The sequence below is a fragment of the Salarias fasciatus genome, chromosome 22 (genome assembly GCF_902148845.1).
Source record: "Salarias fasciatus chromosome 22, fSalaFa1.1, whole genome shotgun sequence".
In the NCBI taxonomy this organism is placed as follows: Eukaryota; Metazoa; Chordata; class Actinopteri; order Blenniiformes; family Blenniidae; genus Salarias; species Salarias fasciatus.
The window spans coordinates 19,408,680-19,427,505 of NC_043765.1; the positions used below are offsets into that span (position 1 = coordinate 19,408,680).

At 43.9% G+C, this 18,826-nt stretch overlaps 1 protein-coding gene across 3 annotated transcripts; it reads left to right on the forward strand.

Annotated features, from left to right (window-relative positions):
* The first annotated feature begins 1,179 nt into the window (after nucleotides 1-1,179).
* yrk (Yes-related kinase) lies at nucleotides 1,180-17,848 on the forward strand. 3 transcript variants are annotated; one of them, XM_030120773.1, is made up of 13 exons: nucleotides 1,180-1,341; nucleotides 8,617-8,660; nucleotides 9,539-9,796; nucleotides 10,089-10,191; nucleotides 10,387-10,485; nucleotides 10,634-10,737; nucleotides 10,925-11,074; nucleotides 13,036-13,191; nucleotides 13,903-14,082; nucleotides 14,959-15,035; nucleotides 15,138-15,291; nucleotides 15,470-15,601; nucleotides 17,084-17,848. In XM_030120773.1, exons 3-13 carry the CDS (start codon nucleotides 9,565-9,567, stop codon nucleotides 17,290-17,292), a joined length of 1,596 nt encoding a protein of 531 aa, XP_029976633.1. In that variant the 5' UTR covers nucleotides 1,180-1,341; nucleotides 8,617-8,660; nucleotides 9,539-9,564; the 3' UTR covers nucleotides 17,293-17,848. The 3 variants fall into 3 exon arrangements, with proteins under 3 accessions (XP_029976633.1, XP_029976631.1, XP_029976632.1); XM_030120771.1 differs by lacking the exon at nucleotides 13,036-13,191 and adding an exon at nucleotides 12,283-12,447 and having other exon boundaries at nucleotides 1,182-1,341; XM_030120772.1 differs by lacking the exon at nucleotides 13,036-13,191 and adding an exon at nucleotides 12,283-12,447 and having other exon boundaries at nucleotides 1,182-1,341; nucleotides 9,542-9,796.
* The last annotated feature ends 978 nt before the right edge of the window (nucleotides 17,849-18,826 follow it).

The window sequence follows — 18,826 nt, forward strand, 5'->3', positions numbered from 1 at the left end:
GAATCGCTTTGCATGAATATACTGGAAGTTTCTGACTACAGCAGTTTGGGGGGGGGGAAAAAACAGTTGAATTACACGAACTGACCACAAGGTGGCGACAAAGACTTGGAGATGTGAAGAGGTTTGAATCTGGCAGGCAGACTCTGCTCGGCTCTTCGGGGAGGACTGACAGCAGTGTGGTCTGACTTCTGCTGTTACTCCTGATATCACTCAGTCAACCTTCATTTTAATAGCTCCTTTCATACGAGCCTGCGCTCTGCAGATGACTGACTGAGCGATAATGGGACGGAACAGCTGATGACAATAAAGACGAATTATTAAAGGTACTGTCTAAAGAATTAAAACCTACATTTGAGATGCACACTTAAGTGAAACGGGGCACTTATTTAATCCCACCGTGTTTCAGTGAGTATGTTCAAAAGCATTAAACTGACCAGAATGACACATTTCCTGTTTCATCCTGAATAACTGCGCATTTCTCGAGTTGAGTAGCACTGTTTGAATATGTAATGCATCCTTTACAAAAATAACCCTGAATATGACTTCCCAAAAGCACTGGGCGTCTGTTTGGATAGAGACACTGTGGTCAGTTGCTTATGGTCAAACGTTTTTTACCTTACCGGTAAATGACTTAATCAAGAGCCCTGCCTGGGAGGAAGCAGTCCTTTATTAACCACAAAGGGGCTGGACATGACAGAACCCATCTCGATGCTTAAGAGAACAATTTAATCTTGTTTTTTCGTGAGTATGAGTAATGCACAATAGTCTGGAAAAAAAAATTAAGACGAAATGCAGAAGTGAACCCGATAAAGAGTGAAGAAAATGTGTTTGAATGCATTGTTGCACATGGTTGAGTTATCTCACGCGGTCTCATTTCAGTGCCTTGATGCGCTTCACACTCCGCACACACCGAAAATACACTCCCACGTTGTGTCGTTTGCGCGCTTTACAAGAAACACAAGTGTCTCACCATCAAGGATCCGCTTTACGACCATGCCGTGTGGCTGTTTGTATTTACTTTGTATTAAATCTTAGACGAGCTCTGGTTTTCTTCCCGTTTAATCTCAGAGGTAAAAGTTCTGTCTTGCCCCTGGTGATGACGTGACGTGCACGCGCCCTCCTCTGGGTTGGACTTCACGGGCTGTGCGCGTGAGGCAGAGAGTCGCGCGGCGCAGCTGCGAGCGGCTCTTTCTCCCCCTCCTCCTCCTCCTCCTCCTCCTCCTCCTCTTCTGTCGAGCCTCGCAGCCTCCGGACAGCGCCGCCGCTCCCGTCCGTCAGTCCCCCGAGGGCCCGAGCCAGGAGTCCAGGAGTCCCCGGACGAAGAGCGCGCTTCTGTGCCAGGTACGTGTCTGCTCCGTCTCCGCGCGCAACGCTTTTACTTTAACACACAACAACAACAACCTGTTTTCAGAAATACCACCTTGTGCGCAAACTGAGGGGAGAAAACGTTTAAGTTATTTAAAAAAAGCTAAAAGTTCTACATTTCCTTATTACAGTCTCAAAAACATGTATTTCTACTTTTTTTTTTTTTTTTTTACAGATTTATCTTTCATGTTTGGAACAAATAAAAACAAATTCTAACATTGTTAATAGACAAGACACTGAAACCATGCCAATGTTAAAAGTTACTTCTCTATCGACTTTATTTTTTTGTGAAAGTTGAGTAACTTTGGAGCGCCTGTTGACTAAAAGGAAGTAGGGTTTAGTTGCCCGTGAGAAGTGCGTCTGTGCTCACACTCTCGGTAGCGACTGGGCAGAAACTCCAGACTGATATTTGCAATCCGAACTGTCAATATTGCAGTTTTGAAAGAGTGGAATTTACAAAGGAAGTGAAGATCCTTACTTCCTGAAGATCTCAGTCACAAGACTGATCAGATCAGAGCGAACTTGAGTATTTACATAGCGAAATGATTTTATTCTCTGTGGCAAAAAAAGCTGTCCTGGTAGGCTTGAATCAAATATGCGTATATATGTCTGCCAGATTTTCACTCAGTGAATGTGACTGTGATTTATTTCCCAAATGGTCGACAGGAAACCACCTTGAGGAAAAGGCCCAGCAGTCTGCTTCCTCAACATGTCCTTCTATCTGAGGTGTTTCTTTGACACGGCCTGATTGATGCAGGTGTTTATCTCTTCAGCGTGACGGCTTTAAAGCCGGCTGATCAATCCCACCTCCATTACCTGAAATTTAACGTTAGCTGTTTGTTTGGCACTGAGACTTTGACGGTAGAGAGGGAGTTGTTCTGGATGTTTGAGGGCTGGACTGCGAGGTTTCGTCCCAAGGCCGGACTCCATCACTTCCTGTTTCTTTACGAGGTCAGTTCCTGTCTTTAGCCTTGGGGCAAAGCAGGAAGGAAGGGGGCGTAGACCTGTTGTTTTAGTTTTGGGGGGTGTTACTAATGCGTGCTGATACATCGCAAAGGTTTCCCAAGAAGTAGCTGAAGGGCTGAGACAGGTGAGCCTTCAGCCGAGACGAGCCCTGCAGCCTGACGCCCCTGGGTGTCGGTGAGGTGTGGAGACGAGGCGTTTTCACTTCTGACTTCTGACCTCAAGTCTTGTTAAACCTATATAAATTACCCTCGAGTCGTTGCTGTTGAAGAAACTAGATCAAACCGGTGACCTTCTGCGGCTTACCGCATGTAAATGCTCGCGCCAGTCCTCCCGTCGGCCGGCGGCCGCTCGCTATCTGAAGGATGTGATGATGACATCATGTGGAAACAGGACATCCTGAGGACCAAGACACCTTACTTTTCCACTGCTCCCTTCCAGCTCAGTCCTCCTGTGTGTGTGTGCTGTGTGTGTGCTGTGTGTGTGCTCTGAGTGTGTGCGAGGGTTCAGTGACAGCTTGCTTCCCATTGTCCTATCATTCCTGCCCCACTCACACTCTGCATCCTGTGGAGTTTCCTGCTCATGAAGGAGAGAGTCAGAGTTGAAAGACAAATTAAAAAAAAAAAAAAGGTAAGGAAAGGTGAAGATGAGGAGGACGAGGAAGAGGAGAGAGGGCTTGTGTAGTACCACTAAAACACTACTCGTCCAAACAATCCTGTGTGTGTGTTTCTTTGTGTTACTGCAGTGAATTTTCCCGCTGGGAGCAGCTTATCTGCAGTCCACTGAGCAGGAAAGGGTGTGTCCGCTGGATTTGGATGTTTGTGAGTGTGACGACGGTGATGGAGGGTGATGTTATTGTGATTTTATAGGAATGTACGGAGTGCGTGCTGGTAGCTTTTTGGTCCAAATTTATTTGCTTCCTTATATTGTTCAGCGGGAACAAATATGCAGCAGTTTGGCGTTCTGCAGCTGTTCAGAGGCACGGTTTTGTCCTGAAGGACTTTCTGAGGAAATCGGTTCACGTTGGGGCGTTTTTACACCCGTCATCTGCTACTACCTTCCATAAAGTCACTTTTCACGTTAAAGTTCAAGAACACATTATTAGGACGTATAATATATGCCAGAGGGTGTCAAACTTATTTATTAACCTATAAATAATGACCAAACTTCTAACTCTCCCCTTCATTTTAGTGAAAGAAAGTCAGAGTGCTTTCTTTAAATGTTCATATTAAATTTACTTTTTTGGAAAGAAAAAAACAACTGTGAATGAATTAGCGCTTGTTAAATTAAAGTTGCAAAAATCTGGAAATCGTTCACAGGCATCTTGGCTGAAAGGCAGCCACTTCTCAGGTCGCACGGTTTGAGCAGCGTGCTGTGTTTTCACCGACTCGCCCCTCACATTGTGGGTTTGATGCTTATGTATTTTCAGTGGCGAAGAAGAAGTGAAGCTTTCACAACGGCGTCTTTCTGCAGCCGGCTGCTCAGTTCTGGATCCGTCTTACAAAAACTCTTTGAACCACAGTGGCTAATTTATTGAGCAATGGCAGTCACTTCAGTGTCACCTCACAATGAGAATTTCACCAGTTTGACCCCTTGGGAGACTTCTGTTGTGAGTTTACATGTTCTTCCTGTGTGTGTGAGGTGGTTTTCTCAGGGCACTGAGCATGTTATATGGTAGATACTGACTGTGTTCAACAAACCACCTGTTTGCTTTGCACCATGTTCCCCGAGAATGTTCTTTCACTATCTGTGAGTTGAATAAAGCAGCATATATAGAAGAGAAGACATGTATGAAATATGAGGAAGTTGGTCAGAGCAGACTGCATGTTTTAGATCCCTATTATATGAATTACTTGATGTTATCTTCACTTTAACCAACCACAAGATTTATTTTTTGCTTAGCGTCATGCAATGCAATAATAGAAATATCTTTTTTTTTTTAAATTTCCTGTGAGTCACCACTTCACTTTTGCCACACATTAAGTGTCAGAATTCATAATGGATCAAAAGCACTCATTGTTTCGGATGGGACACGCAGAATCGATCCTTGAGCTTCCTCGTTTGTTCTTTGGAATTACGTCGACTTTTAGCATGTCTGATGAAATAAGTTGAGAAACTCAACTGCTCGTCTGGCGTGAAAGCCGGGTGCTGCTGATCGCTTTGCTGATATTCTAATGAGTGAAACATGGTGGCGGCAGCATCATGCTGAATGGGCTGTCGCTTATCTTCAGAGAACTGAACCGAAGACTTTCACGTATTGATGCTGGTGAAACGATGTGAAACTAGGTCAGGCCAGACTTTGCCGGAGCGGCATCACCACAGGTGTCCGTAAGCGTCCTTGTGAGGGTTCGAATTAAAACCTCACCCAACATCTGCTCAGCGACGCTTCCTGTCCAGAGTGACCGAGCTGGAGAGGATCCGATGACGATATAGCAGCTATAGACTGATAAGGTCGTTTTGTATGATTCAATGGAATGAAAATTAACATAAGTTTCACAGAAAAGTGAAAAGTCTGACCAGTTCTGCAGATTCTTTTCTATTTCTTAACTTATTCAGTGAAAACTGTGAATTATGAAGCTGTACATCTCCGAACACGCACGGTTGGACTAGTTTTGACAAGTCATAAAAAAGGCCAAATTGCAACACACTATCAAAAAAATAAGCACTTAAGTGGTTAGTCTGTGCTGTAAAACAGGGTGTTTTCGCTGACTGACTTATCAACTGTGTCTAACAAACCGACGCCACAATTCGGCCCCTAAGAGGAAGCGACTTCTGCTTCACAGCGGTCTAATTATTTCTTGTCTGTATTTGCCAGCTGCTGTAAAAAGAATCTGCTGTGACATTCAGCTGCCACTCAGTGAAGTTTCGTTCAGTTTAAACACATCGGCGAGAGAGCCGTGTTGGGCGCCAGACGAGTCGTGGTTCGGGGAAACACTGTGGACAGAGGACACACTCTACAGTTACATCAGTGGGAAACGCGTAACGCTTTTCTTTCACCATGCAGCAGCAAGGCAACGAATTTTCAACAAGCCTGTCTATAGCTTGTTGTGAATAAACGCTTGTCACATGCTGCATGTCATGTCACTTTTCATTTTATGGTTTTAAAGTGCAAAAAGAACTTCAGACTGATCTTCACCTAAACTGATACTGAGCACTTTTTGCCTTTAGGTACAGTTATATAAAAAACCCCAAAAAACTAGCTACTACTGCTAGCATTGTCAACTGTGCAACCCCCCACTTTTAACACTCATCTCTGATACCACATGCACGCCCACACACTCACACACTCACACTTCAGCATGTCTAATGTTTGTGGCAGCTTGTGAACCAAAACCAAAATATTAGCAGAGCTTGAGGCAGGAGTGAGGAAACACAATCGTGTTGATTAGAGAGAAATCCCTCCCTGTGACATCTACTGCCAGAGTGCAGGAGCTCACTTTTAGCGCGTCCTCGCCATGAAATGCTTAATTGTTTTTCATGTAGAAACAGTTGAGGTCAACTGAATCATTGGTTGACACCTTTGAGTTATCACAGCTTCTGTGTGCGGAGAGGAAGACAGACAAGCGCAACAGTATCTAGTCAACAGGAACCAAACGGAGAACAATGAGTTGTGTGGCTGCCCTGTAAATGCTCCCGTGTGTGTGTGTGTGTGTGTGTGTGTGTATGTATGTGTGTGTGGATATCTGTTATTGTATCAGCCCTGTTTGTGGTCATCTGCCAATTCTAGAAAAAGAGGAGATGAGAGAAAAGGGCAGCGGAGCGATAAGGATGAAAGGGAGGAGGCCTCTTTTGTGCGCCCTCTATCACTTCTTCTTTTTGCGGTTTTATCTGACAGAAAAAAAAACTGAAAAGGTGAGAAGTGTTTGTCGGAGAACCAGTGTTGGTGCTTTTTGTGGCGCTGCAGCTGGTGTGTGCATGTATGTGTGTGTGTGTGTGTGTGTGTGTGTGTGTGTGTGTGTGTGTGTGTGTGTGTGTGTGTGAACTCCATCCTCAGTTTCCAGGAAAAAGGGGGGAGCCATCAGAAGGGTGGACAGGAAACCCGAACATTGCTGGCTTCCTGCAGCCCTCATGATGGCTGGCCAGATACTGTTTGTGTGTGTGTGTGTGTGTGTGCGTGAGAGAGAGAGAGAGAAAGTAAATGTATACAGTGTCTTGTCGAGCCCACAGGTTTTATTCTTTTAGGACTGAATGGGATCTGGAGGAATTTTCATGTACGAGACAAACCTGAGGAGCTCCACCGTTTTGTTTCGTATTTTCTAATAAAAGTGAGTTATTTGGGGTTTCTTTGTCCCATGCTGCCATAACTTGTATTGTTCTTCCTCTGTGTGACTTCCCCCACATTCCTCAGGAGGTGAGGTGGCTCTGGCTTGAAAGGTTGCCAGTTAAAAACCCACAGCCATTGTACAACTCGATGTCTTCTAGCTAAAGCTAATTGCTGTGTATGAAAACAGCTTTTTCTATTGTTTTAATACAATATTATTATAAGATACTTTGCTCAATTCACAGATATTTATAACTTTTTTCTGCCTCCTGAAGTGGATTGAAATTTATCAGTTGTGTTCTGTTGTATGTTTCTTTATCTTAGTATCAGTTGGAAACAAGGTGCAGGAGATGTTAGCAAGGCATCGAGCCTGGGGTCAAATTACGGGCATTCACAACCCTGAAGTTGGCAGAATCGGTAGTGTTGAAAGAGAGACTTTGTGGAAGCTGTCCAATCTGATGATGAAGGTGGGAATTCTTGGAGGGCGACTTCGACGAGAGAAGAGCTAAAACAGCTTTTTTCATACAGTTGATGAAGTGTGAATCGAGAAAATCTGTTTAGGCCACCTTCAAATATTGAAAACGAACAAAATTGTCATGACGTTCACTCTCAAGCTGCAACTCAAGATTGCTTTTATTCACGGGTTATTTTCGCTCTGTACTCTCAAACTGAAGTGAAATATTGACCACCCGTGTCAGTTTAAAACAAATGAGAATAAGATATAGACTGTATATTCATAAATTTCACCAAACTTTACCTTGACGAAAATGCATAGCAAACAAGCAAGACGAAGAAACATCTTGCAACCATCTAAAAAGTTGTTGTTGCAGCAGTCCCTCTGGCATACACCCCCACAATGCAACAAATATGAGGCACGTCTGCTTCAAATGCAACAACTCCTAAAAATATTATTCAAACGATCGTGTCTCGCAAGATGACTGTATCATACGTGGGTTCGTTTATAATGATAATTTTTACAGAATCTTAACTTTTGTGATACCTTTTCTCGTTTTTTTTTTTTTTTTTTTTTTTTTGCTGGGCTTGTGGAAGATGTAGCCTCGTTGGCTTTTTCCAGTGTTTTTCCTGTGAGCTGCGCCGTCTGACTGCCAGCAGCAGCGTCACATTTAAAGGACTTACATTAGAGTGGTGTCAATTCTCTCCTCCCTGCCAGAGGGTGAATGACTGGCTGTCCCAAAGTGCCAAACTATTGTTTTAAGATGCATTTAAACCGGCGCTCTGAAGAGTGTCACACGCTGGAAAAAGCACTTCGCTGTACACGCTTTAGCTTTTCCTGGTGAAATATTGTTGGGAAAAAAACACTCCTGTTTTTCTGGAAAGCTCGTGTAGGTGACTGCATGTAATTAAACTGTTTCACCGTCTTCCCTGCGTGTTATTTCCTCTTGTTGATGGCCCGGGCTTTTCTTTGTCAACACACCTTTTTTAGCTGAAACAATGAGGGTTTTCTTAACGCTGGAAGTCGGGACTGAGCACTTGAAAACAGCGACGGGCCTCATGCTTTCACTTATGATCACCGATGATCAGCTTGTCTTGTTCCTTTTTTCACCACAAATTCTGTCAGTCACACACACACACACACACACACACACACACACACACACACACACACACACACACACACACAGCTGTTGACCAAAGAGAATAACTGAGTGAGTGCCCTTTTTCGAAACAGCAAAGCAGAAAGGGAAGTGGCTAACCTCACATCTCTCTCTCTCTGTCTGTCCTTATCTCGAGCGGTCTCTGCCTCTCTCTCTCTCTCTCTCTCTCTCTCTCTCTCTCTCTCTCTCTTCCCCACCCTCCCTCCCCCGATCGCTTTTTTTCAAACTTCTCTGTCTCCTCGCGTCTGCTTTCACGCGTCTCTTTATTCACGCTTTACCGCTCTTGAGCCTTTCTCTCGCATTCTCCACCACCTTTTCCCTCTCCGGTTCTCTGCCACTCATCCTCCCTTTGCCCTGCTCTCTCATTCCAGCCCTTGTCACTCACCCCTTCCCTCTTTTTTTCTCTTCCAGTGGCGATGGTGATTGACAGATGATCTGACAGAGGAAGACATCAGGTGAGAAAAAGTTAACTTCTCCTTCCCGCCCTTCCTCCTCCTCCCCCTCCTCTTCCTCCTCCCCCCCCCCCCCGCTTGAGGGAAGTTAAGATTTTAAAGTTAGCAACTTCTCTCTTCACAGTTCTCTATAGTTGTCTGACGTACTGTACGCTGCTCGTGTGTGCTGCTTTCACTTTCTGTCAGCCTGTATGTTAAGTTTCAGCCGGTCTGAAGTGAATTCAGGGAAATTGATGATTTAGAGTAACTCCCAGATTGCCTTAGTTTTGTTGTTTTTATGCTGAAAATGATGATTCTGTGATTATTAAACTGCTGATTGCATGCGGTTGAGTTTCATTCAGTACCAGCTGTGTTTTCTCTTCTGTAATGATGTACAGAGCTCTCCAAAGGTATTGTGAAATATGTTAACAAGTTGTACTGTGGGAAAATCATTCTTTCTGAGGAATGACACACACAGCAGGCATTCAGTTTAACTTCTCTCCTGCTCTAGTGAATTAGGAAATCGCTGAAAACCCTCTCTGTGTGGTCATGTTTATTTTACACCAATACATCCGTCTTATCTTTCCTCAAAACTGACCTTTATTGGTATTTCTGTGAACTATGAAGACTGCTATGCTAATCACAAACTCTTTCTTATGACACTGGCGTAAATGTCTATTCTTTTACTATATTATCTTATTCTTTTTATTCATATGTTACCAGTTGTATGTATTTATGTTTGTGTGGACTGAATCAAATGTAGAAGTGCATAATGAAAAAAAAAACAACAACTTTTGTTGGTGTCCAACAAAAACAAACAAACAAACAAAAAAAAATTGAACTAAATTAATCTCTGCTTCCGACAACAAACCAGCTGAGGCACGTAACTCTGCTCTCTTCAGCAGACGCCGTCTCCGTGCTGGTTATTATGGGGTGTGCCTGTTGCAAGCAGAAGAAGTCTGCCAAAGCCATAGCAGCAACATCAGCAGCAGACGTTACCGATCTGTCTCCTAGCAACGCAGATGGAGGATTGTCTGCGGCCTTGACTCAGGGCCGGTACTGTCCCGACCCCACTCAGACCATCCCAGACTTCAACAAGGGCTTCTCGTCCCCCATCTTCCCTGGCACCAGCACAAACCCGCGTCCGGGGGGCTTAACAAGTACGACACTGTCTGCCTGTGTGTGTGTGTGTGTGTGTGTGTGTGTGTGTGTGTGTGTATGAGAGAGAGAGAGAGAGAGAGAGAGAGACACTTATAATAAGTAGCTATTATAATTTGAAAACACTCAGGCTTTACTCAGAGTCACTTTATTGTTTGTGTTTTTCCTTTAATGAAAAACCCATCATTCTAATTGAGCCTTGACAATACAGAATGCTAAATTAAAACAGCAAATCAACCCCAGAATACCGCAAGACTTTGTTCCAAAGAAACTGATCACTGTCTGCACGTGCAGGCGGCGGAGTCACTCTCTTCATAGCGCTGTATGACTACGACGCTCGCACCGAAGATGACCTTAATTTCAAGAAAGGAGAGAAATTTCAAATCATCAACAACACGTGAGTGGTTTTTTTTTTTTTTACCCATTTGCATATTTACGCTGGAACCCAACTGTGTCAACCACTACACCACTGTGTATCCCACATTCACGAGAATAAGTTCATATGTGTTATTGATCAGTTCCGAGTTTCCCCCTCGTCTTATTTCCTTTGAAACAGTAAAGTGGATGAATTGTGTGTGTCTGTGTTTTGTAGAGAGGGCGACTGGTGGGAAGCTCGCTCTCTGGACACCGGCAAGTCAGGTTACATCCCGTCCAACTACGTAGCCCCTGTTGACTCCATACAGGCCGAGGAGTAAGCACTACACACACACACTGCTGTGGACGCCGTATATGCTTTACTTTGTTAGATTGTGTTCAAAATTGTCATGTAGCATGAAGGCAGAGGTCAAGTGAGGTGTGCTGTCGTCGCGGTGACCCATGCGGTGTTGTCATGGTGACAGGTGGTATTTCGGGAAGATGGGGAGAAAGGATGCAGAGCGACAGCTGCTGGGTCACAGCAACCAGAGAGGAACTTTCCTCATACGAGAGAGCGAGACCACAAAGGGTGAGACGAGCACACGCTCGAGCAAAACCTCTAAGAAAAGTGTCCAAGTGCTGCAAATATATAAAACCTTTCAACTCATCTTTTTTTTTTCCTTTGTTCACTTTGACCCTCTCTGTGCTATTTTTTTTTTCTTCTTTTTGTCCTCACCTTCAACTCCTTACTCCTCCCCTCTCTCATCTCGGCACAGGCGCTTACTCTCTCTCCATCCGTGACTGGGACGACAACAAGGGAGACCACGTCAAGCATTATAAGATTCGTAAACTAGACAACGGTGGCTACTACATCACCACCAGATCGCAGTTTGACACTGTGCAGCAGCTGGTGGAGCACTACACAGGTACACACACACACACACACACACACACACACACACACACACACACACAAGGACTCAAATGATCATTATTTAGACTTTTTTTACTCACCTAAATGGTTGAATCATATTTTATTTGGACTGTATTTATAATTAAACAATTATCAGTGATACAAAGCCAGTGCATTAGTATTTGGAACTACTGTACATGATGCATTGCATGGATAGATAGATAGATGAATAGATAGATCTTCTTATAGTCATTTCACCTGGACTCTAGAGATAGACTATTTTCACAAAAATCAAATAAGTAGTTTGTTTTGATTGTACACTGACAGCACAACCTATTAGACCTCAATTATTTCAGACTCCTATTTAAAATACCAACTGACAAGAGGACAAGCAGGTTCTTATTCTGGATCAATTTGTAATTCTGAACTCTGCATCATCATTCCTTCATACAGTACTTGCATTCTAAAGCATTTCAGATGAACTCTTTTCTTTTTCTTGTACTGCGCTGAGACTTCTTTTTTGTAAATTGCTTTTTTTATGTGCAGATGAATAATAGGTATTCAGCTTATCAATTGCTGTGTCTAGTCTATCCAAGGTAAAATCCGTTTTAACGTTCAAAGACTATGTGCAAGTCAGGAAATTCTTTTCCTCCTCATGTAAGCTATCCGGTGTCCCAAACTGTGAGAAGTGAACCTTAATGATCAGCAAACAATTTAATTTGTCAGATATAAGAACTGATCATTTATTACTTCTTATTTTTAGGCTATGATTATCCGTGTTTGCATACTGCTTTAGTCGCTGTCTGTAAGTGACTGTAGAGGCTTGATTTAGAATTTCAGTAATAAAAGCTCACACCCTCTGCTACCTCTCCTCTGGCTCAGTGTGAATATGCCCCCTAGTGGCTCACTCTGAGACAACCTCCATTCTGCAGTCTCATCATCAAAAGCAACCTGAGATGTTTATCGTTTCTCTTATCACCTGCAGCGTCTCTGTCCCCACCCCCTTTTTTTTTTGTAATCGCCTTTCTTGGTGTGTATTTATGTCTGTTGTGCTCCCTTTTATTTGTGCTGCCATTCTTTGGTTTTTGCTTAACTTGTCAGTTGTATAAGCACATAAGCAAACTGTCTTGTTCTTTCTTTATCTTCGCTCTGTTTTTTTTTTCCCTTCCCCTCTTGTATCGCCTGTTGGTGTCTCCCTCCTTTTCGCTCTCTCTCTCTCAGAGAGAGCGGCGGGACTGTGCTGCCGTTTGATTGGCAGCTGTAAGCGGGGCATGCCTAAGCTGGCTGACTTATCAGTGAAGACCAAGGATATGTGGGAGATTCCCCGTGAATCTCTACAGCTGATTAAGAAACTGGGCAACGGCCAGTTCGGAGAAGTCTGGATGGGTAGGCCTGGTGGGGCTGCTGTGAGGGTGGAGGCGACGCGGGGTGGGTGGGGGGGTGGGTGGGGGGCGGGGGATACAGCTGGAGCGCACCTGAATGAAAACAGCAGCAGGGACGTATTTTACATTTCAGTGTTGGTTGAGTTGAAAGGACATCAGTAAGCCAACAAATACTGTAAAGCCCCGTCATCTATTGGTCTCGTCTGTTTATACCTGCAGAGAATGTCACACCACACAGACAAAGGACACACACACACACACACACGCACGCAGTTTTTACAATGTTGAAAAGAAAAGAAAAATTGTAGAATTTGAAGAAAATGACAAAAGTCTGTTGGTATTTGGTTAGGAAGGGACTTGTGTTCCCCATCCAGGTGTGCGGTTGCTTCCCTCTCCCCCCCCCATTATTGCATGTGCATGTTTTATCATCTCACCCCATCTCTTTGTCACTCCCCCACCCATCTTTCCTCCATCTCTCCACCCATCACTGCACCTCTTTTTCCACCGTTCCAAATCACCTTTTCCTCCACTCCCTTTTCCTCATCGCCACTCCTCCTCCTCCTCCTCTTCCTCCTCCTCCTCCCCCTCCCAGGCAGTAACGATGGACTGTGTTATTTCCTGACAAAGCCCTGTCCCAACTCCACCCCACTCACCATGGGTCTCGGGCGGGATGCCTGGGAGGTATCGAGGGGAACGCTGTCCCTCCAGAGAAAGCTGGGACAGGGCTGCTTCGGAGACGTGTTCATGGGTGAGACCGCACCTCCGACCTTCTGACACCTTCTGCAGATTTAAAGGGACTCCGTACGCCGAGCATTGCTCTCTGCGTTGTCCCTTTGCTGTCCTGCATCAGAAATCGATGCCAGAGCTTCGACGAGAATGTTAAAGTTTATGCTGCACAGTAAGCAGCATATTAGCTGGTATCCCGACAAGATGTTATTCCACGTTACATCTATGACCAGTTTCTGTCAAAGCTGTCATACGTTTTCCCTGACTGAATCCGACTGTTGGGTTTCTGAGCTGCGCAGACTTTCTCCCTGAAGCCAGCCGAGCCCTGCGCCTGTCCATGTAACTCAGGTGCTGCTGGTGTTGATGTAAGACCAGAAAACCCCCCCTCCCCTCCCCTCCCCTGCCCTCCCCTCACTCTCCCTCTTCCTAACCTCACCCTCTCATGCATCCTCTTCACGATAACGACCACATGCATGCACCAGTGTGACCACATGTTTCTTGTTTGTTACAGCCTGCCTCTTGTGCACCTTATTTTTATTAATTTTTTTTTTTGATATTTATATCTGCATGTGTGGGCGTACGTGTTGCCATGTATGTAGTATATACAGTACATTTCGTGCAGCTGTCGCCTCGTCACCATGGCAGTAAAATAGCGCTGTGTACGTTTTGCACAGTAGTTCTGCGTGTCCGATGATTCTGTGAGTGCATTAACACGAGCTTGTCTGTATGCCAGGCATGTGGAACGGCACCACCAAGGTAGCGGTGAAAACTCTGAAGCCAGGAACCATGTCCCCCGAGGCCTTCCTTGAGGAGGCTCAGATCATGAAGAGGCTCCGCCATGACAAGCTGGTGCAGCTCTACGCCGTTGTGTCTGAGGAGCCCATTTACATTATCACTGAGTTCATGAGCCAAGGTATCAGGCTGAGTAAACTGTCACAACTCTGTCATACTGTAGAAGTGAACTGTTGCCCTTATAGCAGGAGAAGCCTGGCTGTTTTTTTAACCTTTTCCATAAATGGGACCTGGCATCCATGCCAACGGGAGGGTACAAGATAGTTTATAGAGATAATACATTTCCAAAATCAATATATGAAAACTAATTTTAATTATAATGAAGTATGGGCTGTAGCATTCATAGCACACATGATAGACTTTCTCAATTTTCTGTTAAAAAAAAACACCTTATCTTGTAATGAAATCTCATCCCTGCATCTGCACCTGATTTTGGACTTCCACCAAAAATGATTCGCTATTCATTTGGCTCCCGTCCTGACTGTCATCCATCGCCTAAGTGAAGCATTTGAGACATCGTCACTCTCGGTCTGGCCAAACACAGACAGAAAGTTAAACAGTCTACAGTGAAGGCATTCACGCTACACATTAAGTATCTGGCAGGAGAGGAGTGCGCATGGGAGTGTTTTGTAGCACAAAAGGCAAAAGTTCAAGCCTCTCTGGTGGACAAATCACCAAACAGCAACCGCTAGCTGGGATTTCTTGGCTCTTCGGGCACCGCAGTTGGCTTTCCTGTGGTGGTTGAGATCCAAAAGATACAACTTCAATTTGTAAAAAGACAGAAACAAATATTGAAAATGTGCTCGTCCACAGGAAACAAAGATTTATCTGAATTGTGCCACGATATTAATTTTTAAACACCTACCTTGTAAAAATGCATGAAAAATGCATGATGTGCACAGTTCATAATGCAAAGCGGTGTATGTTGCTGAAGGTGTTGCTGATAATGAGCGTGTGGAGACGCCTCAAGTCTCATCTGCGCCTCTTTACGTTTTAGGAAGTTTGCTGGACTTCTTAAAAGACGGAGAGGGACAGAGCCTGAAACTGCCTCAGCTGGTGGACATGGCGGCACAGGTGGGTTAAAGACAGACACAAACTCACAGTGACAGACTAAAAGGAAGCGCCGACGCACTTCCACCACAGATCTGAGCTCTCTCTGTCCCACTGGGAGTGCAGATAGCAGCTGGAATGGCGTACATCGAGAGGATGAACTACATCCATCGTGACCTGCGTGCAGCTAACATCCTTGTTGGAGACAATCTCGTGTGCAAGATCGCTGACTTCGGCCTGGCGAGGCTCATTGAGGACAACGAATACACAGCCAGACAAGGTAGCGGCGCTTTCGATAATCAGGCGTGCGCGTTACTGATTGTGCTGGAGGAAAGCAGGCCATGCTCGAACAATGCTGTGATTAAGAGCGTCTCCTTCTGCCTTCATGCCTGTATTTCTATACATAACCTATTTTAATTACATGATTATGCATCTTCACCGTGTTGCCATGGTTTCAGGGGCGAAGTTCCCAATCAAGTGGACGGCTCCAGAAGCCGCTCTGTACGGACGTTTCACCATCAAGTCGGATGTGTGGAGCTTCGGCATCCTGCTAACTGAACTCATCACTAAGGGACGTGTGCCGTATCCAGGTACTGGGTGAAGCCCGCCGGATTTCACTCTCTCAGCCAGTGAAAGAACAACTACAAAAAAAAAGAATCATTCCTTTATTAATCAAGGAAAGCTTATTTGTAGCACCTTTCATTTAAGCTGGTATGATTCAAAGTGTTTCACAAATTATTCAGAAAGAGTCAAAAGTGGAAAAGTGACGTCACAAACTAGATTAATCTGAATAAAAAAAAAACAGAATTAAATTAGAATAACCTATTGAGTTAAATAGAATATTGTACAGCAGTTATGTAGGAAAGCAGAATAGAATAGAAATACTTGCATTATCCCAAAGGGTAATTCTTGATGCCGCAGTCTTGGAGACGGAGCCGACATTGTTGCTCAAGCACATCTCATTACGGCACTTGATGGTTGGTCACTGAGCAGCTTCACTGGAGACCTCGTAGCTTACGGCGTGGCTTAGGCACTTTGCTCAATTGCACAGCGCCAGTAAATGGAGAAGGAGGGAGTAACTGTTTCTTAAGCACCTGCCACCCCACTGCGTAAATTAGCATGCAGAAAACGTGGCTTCACGCTTTTTCTCGGCATCCTTTAGCACTTACTGTAATGAGCATTAAAAAAAAAAAAAAAATTAAAAAACCTTTCTCTTTCAAAATGTTATTGATTTAATTTGACAAAAATACTTAAAAATTAGACTAGAATTTAAAATTTTTACTGTTGTGCTGTCCCTTTGCTCCAGATATTTCACATTTTGAAACATTGACGGTCTTTCTGAGATTAAAAATCTCTTTCAAAGGACTGTCATGGTTAATTGAACAGTGCCATCTTATAATAAAACATATTAAAGAGACTCATTATGAATGAGATAAAATACGAAGGGAATAATCGGGGATCACAGCTCAGAAAGTCTAAAGAATAACACAAGATTGATCAAACAGCAGCAGGAAGCTACAAGTATCCAAAAAAGAAATATTAAAGCAGACATGCAACGGTTTTGTATTTAACACAAATAAATGCATATTATCACTGAAAATGGATAGATAAATAAATACAAATAACACTTTTGATTAGGCCTGTTGCCAGTTTATGGTTGCTTATAGTGTGCTATGTGGGCTACGTGTGTGCCTGTTTTACACTCTTTATTCTGTATATAGTTGCACTATCATTTCTCTCTGTTTTTAAAGCTTCTTGACAATTCTCTTGATAATACATGCAAATGAATGAAATCTTCTCTAAATCGTGCCCATCACGGCCCGTGTATAGAGATACTCTAACATTCATGCCACAGTTGTGAGTACACACAGCGCTGTAAGTGAAAAGATCAGTTCATTAATCCACCATTACTGCTTTGATCTGATCTTTTTAATGCTGTTTTTTTTTTCTCTCTCTCTCTCTGCTTGGAAAGTGTTTAATCCAACCTTTTTTTTCTCTCCCTCCCCTGTGCGCACACCCTCCTCTCTCTCTCTCTCTCTCTCTCTCTCTCTCTCCCTCCTCCATCCCTTTAGGCATGAACAACCGTGAGGTGCTGGAGCAGGTGGAGAGGGGCTACCGGATGCCCTGTGCCCCGGGCTGCCCCGCCTCGCTCCATGAACTGATGCTACAGTGCTGGAGGCGGGAGGCCGACGAGAGGCACACCTTTGAGTACCTGCAGTCCTTCCTGGAGGATTATTTCACTGCCACAGAGCCGCAGTACCAGCCCGGAGAAAACCTGTGACCACACACGTGCGGGACAGACACGGAGCAACAGATGGACGAGCACGGACACATGCATACAAATCCTTTGACTGGCTTGGTGTCGTAGATTCACCCACTTTCAGTGTATTTCATGCTGTCATTCTCATACAGAAAACACACACACACACACATCAGACACGTACATAAAGCATTGTATGATTAGTTGTTTGAAGGCAGTTTGCCGTCTTTGGTCGGCGATTGCTGCAGCCTGTTGAGGACAGATCCACTAACCTCGCTGTAGAGCGGAGTCGGAGCTCCTCTGGTCAGGCCTTGCAGTAATGTTGCTTTACTCTGTAACCATGACAACAAAGAACTGAAAGAAGATGTAGATGGTTGTGCTCGGGTGGGGGGAAGTTGAGTCGTTACATGATTTCTTCAGCTGCCATATATGTTCAGGTCCTTTTTGATTCCCCTTTTTTTTTTTTTTTTGAGAGGAACGTTCTAGCAGGATGACTGTTTACCTGAGATGAATACGCCGATACTAAATGGCTTGCGGGTGCAACAGGGTATCAGACAGGATTTTAAGTGCAGCCTTTTTAGAAACTGTCAGTGGACCCCGTGGACCTGTGTGGTAACTGACTAGATTATATGCAAACGGCATTTAAATGCGTTATTTTCACTCTTGTGCAATAAGCAAACAGAGGTCTGTTTTTAGCTTTGTCATGGTTTTTGAGATGAAAAGCCTGTTGAATCGGCGCCAGTACAATGTCTGTCTCCTCAAGCTAGTCTCTGTCTTAACACCAACATGTGCCTTAAAGAGGTCCAAATAAAGACTGTTTTTAGATTCAGTAATACTGTGTTAGAGAAGTCTGAAGTGTCGGCAATACTGCTCCTTATTTGTCTGATTTTTGTAAAGACAATTTTGTATGAATTGTCTCTTTTGTTGTTTTAATTTAACTCAGATATATGTTTTGCATCACAAAGAATTCTATATCTAGTTAACATGCATGCAGTTTTCCATCCATTTGGGAGGGTCAGGGTGAATTGTTAAACATAAGGGGGGGAGGATAAAAGCTTGAAATGAATGTCTCTTTAAAGTGAATTTAACCTTCATGTTGCCAATCTCCTGTCATGTTATTGTAATAAAGATCAGATATCTTTTACAGATCACTGCAAGCCTCCTGTTATGTGTGTGTATGAACAGTTATTTTCACTCATATGCAGAGTGATGTGAAGTTTTAATTTAAAATACTTAAAGTACAGTCTCAGTTATTTGTACATCGCTTATTCAAATTCTGGTCCTGGAAAACCTTCTGTCTTGCAAATTAGACCTGCTCCGTCATGCCTAACAGAAAAAAAAAGGTTCATTTTAGTTTCAGGAGATCTAAAAAATACCTCTAAAACATACACAGCAGAGGGTCCTCAGGGCCAAACGCTGACATTTAATGTTTTAATTAAGCTCCAGTATGAATCAGAGAGAGCTGATTAGTTGTCTCAATGTAAGAAGCCTGGACTCTTGGGGCTGCTGGCTGGTGGACAGTAGTTGGGGAAAATCCCTGGTTCAGGTTTGGACT

Coding starts and splice junctions, on each gene's coding strand:
- yrk (XM_030120771.1), top strand. CDS start 9,565: ATGGGGTGTGCCTGTTGCAAGCAGAAGAAGTCTGCCAAAGCCATAGCA. Junction 10,192..10,386: donor TTTCAAATCATCAACAACAC/GTGAGTGGTTTT, acceptor TGTGTTTTGTAG/AGAGGGCGACTGGTGGGAAG. Junction 11,075..12,282: donor GCTGGTGGAGCACTACACAG/GTACACACACAC, acceptor TCTCTCTCTCAG/AGAGAGCGGCGGGACTGTGC.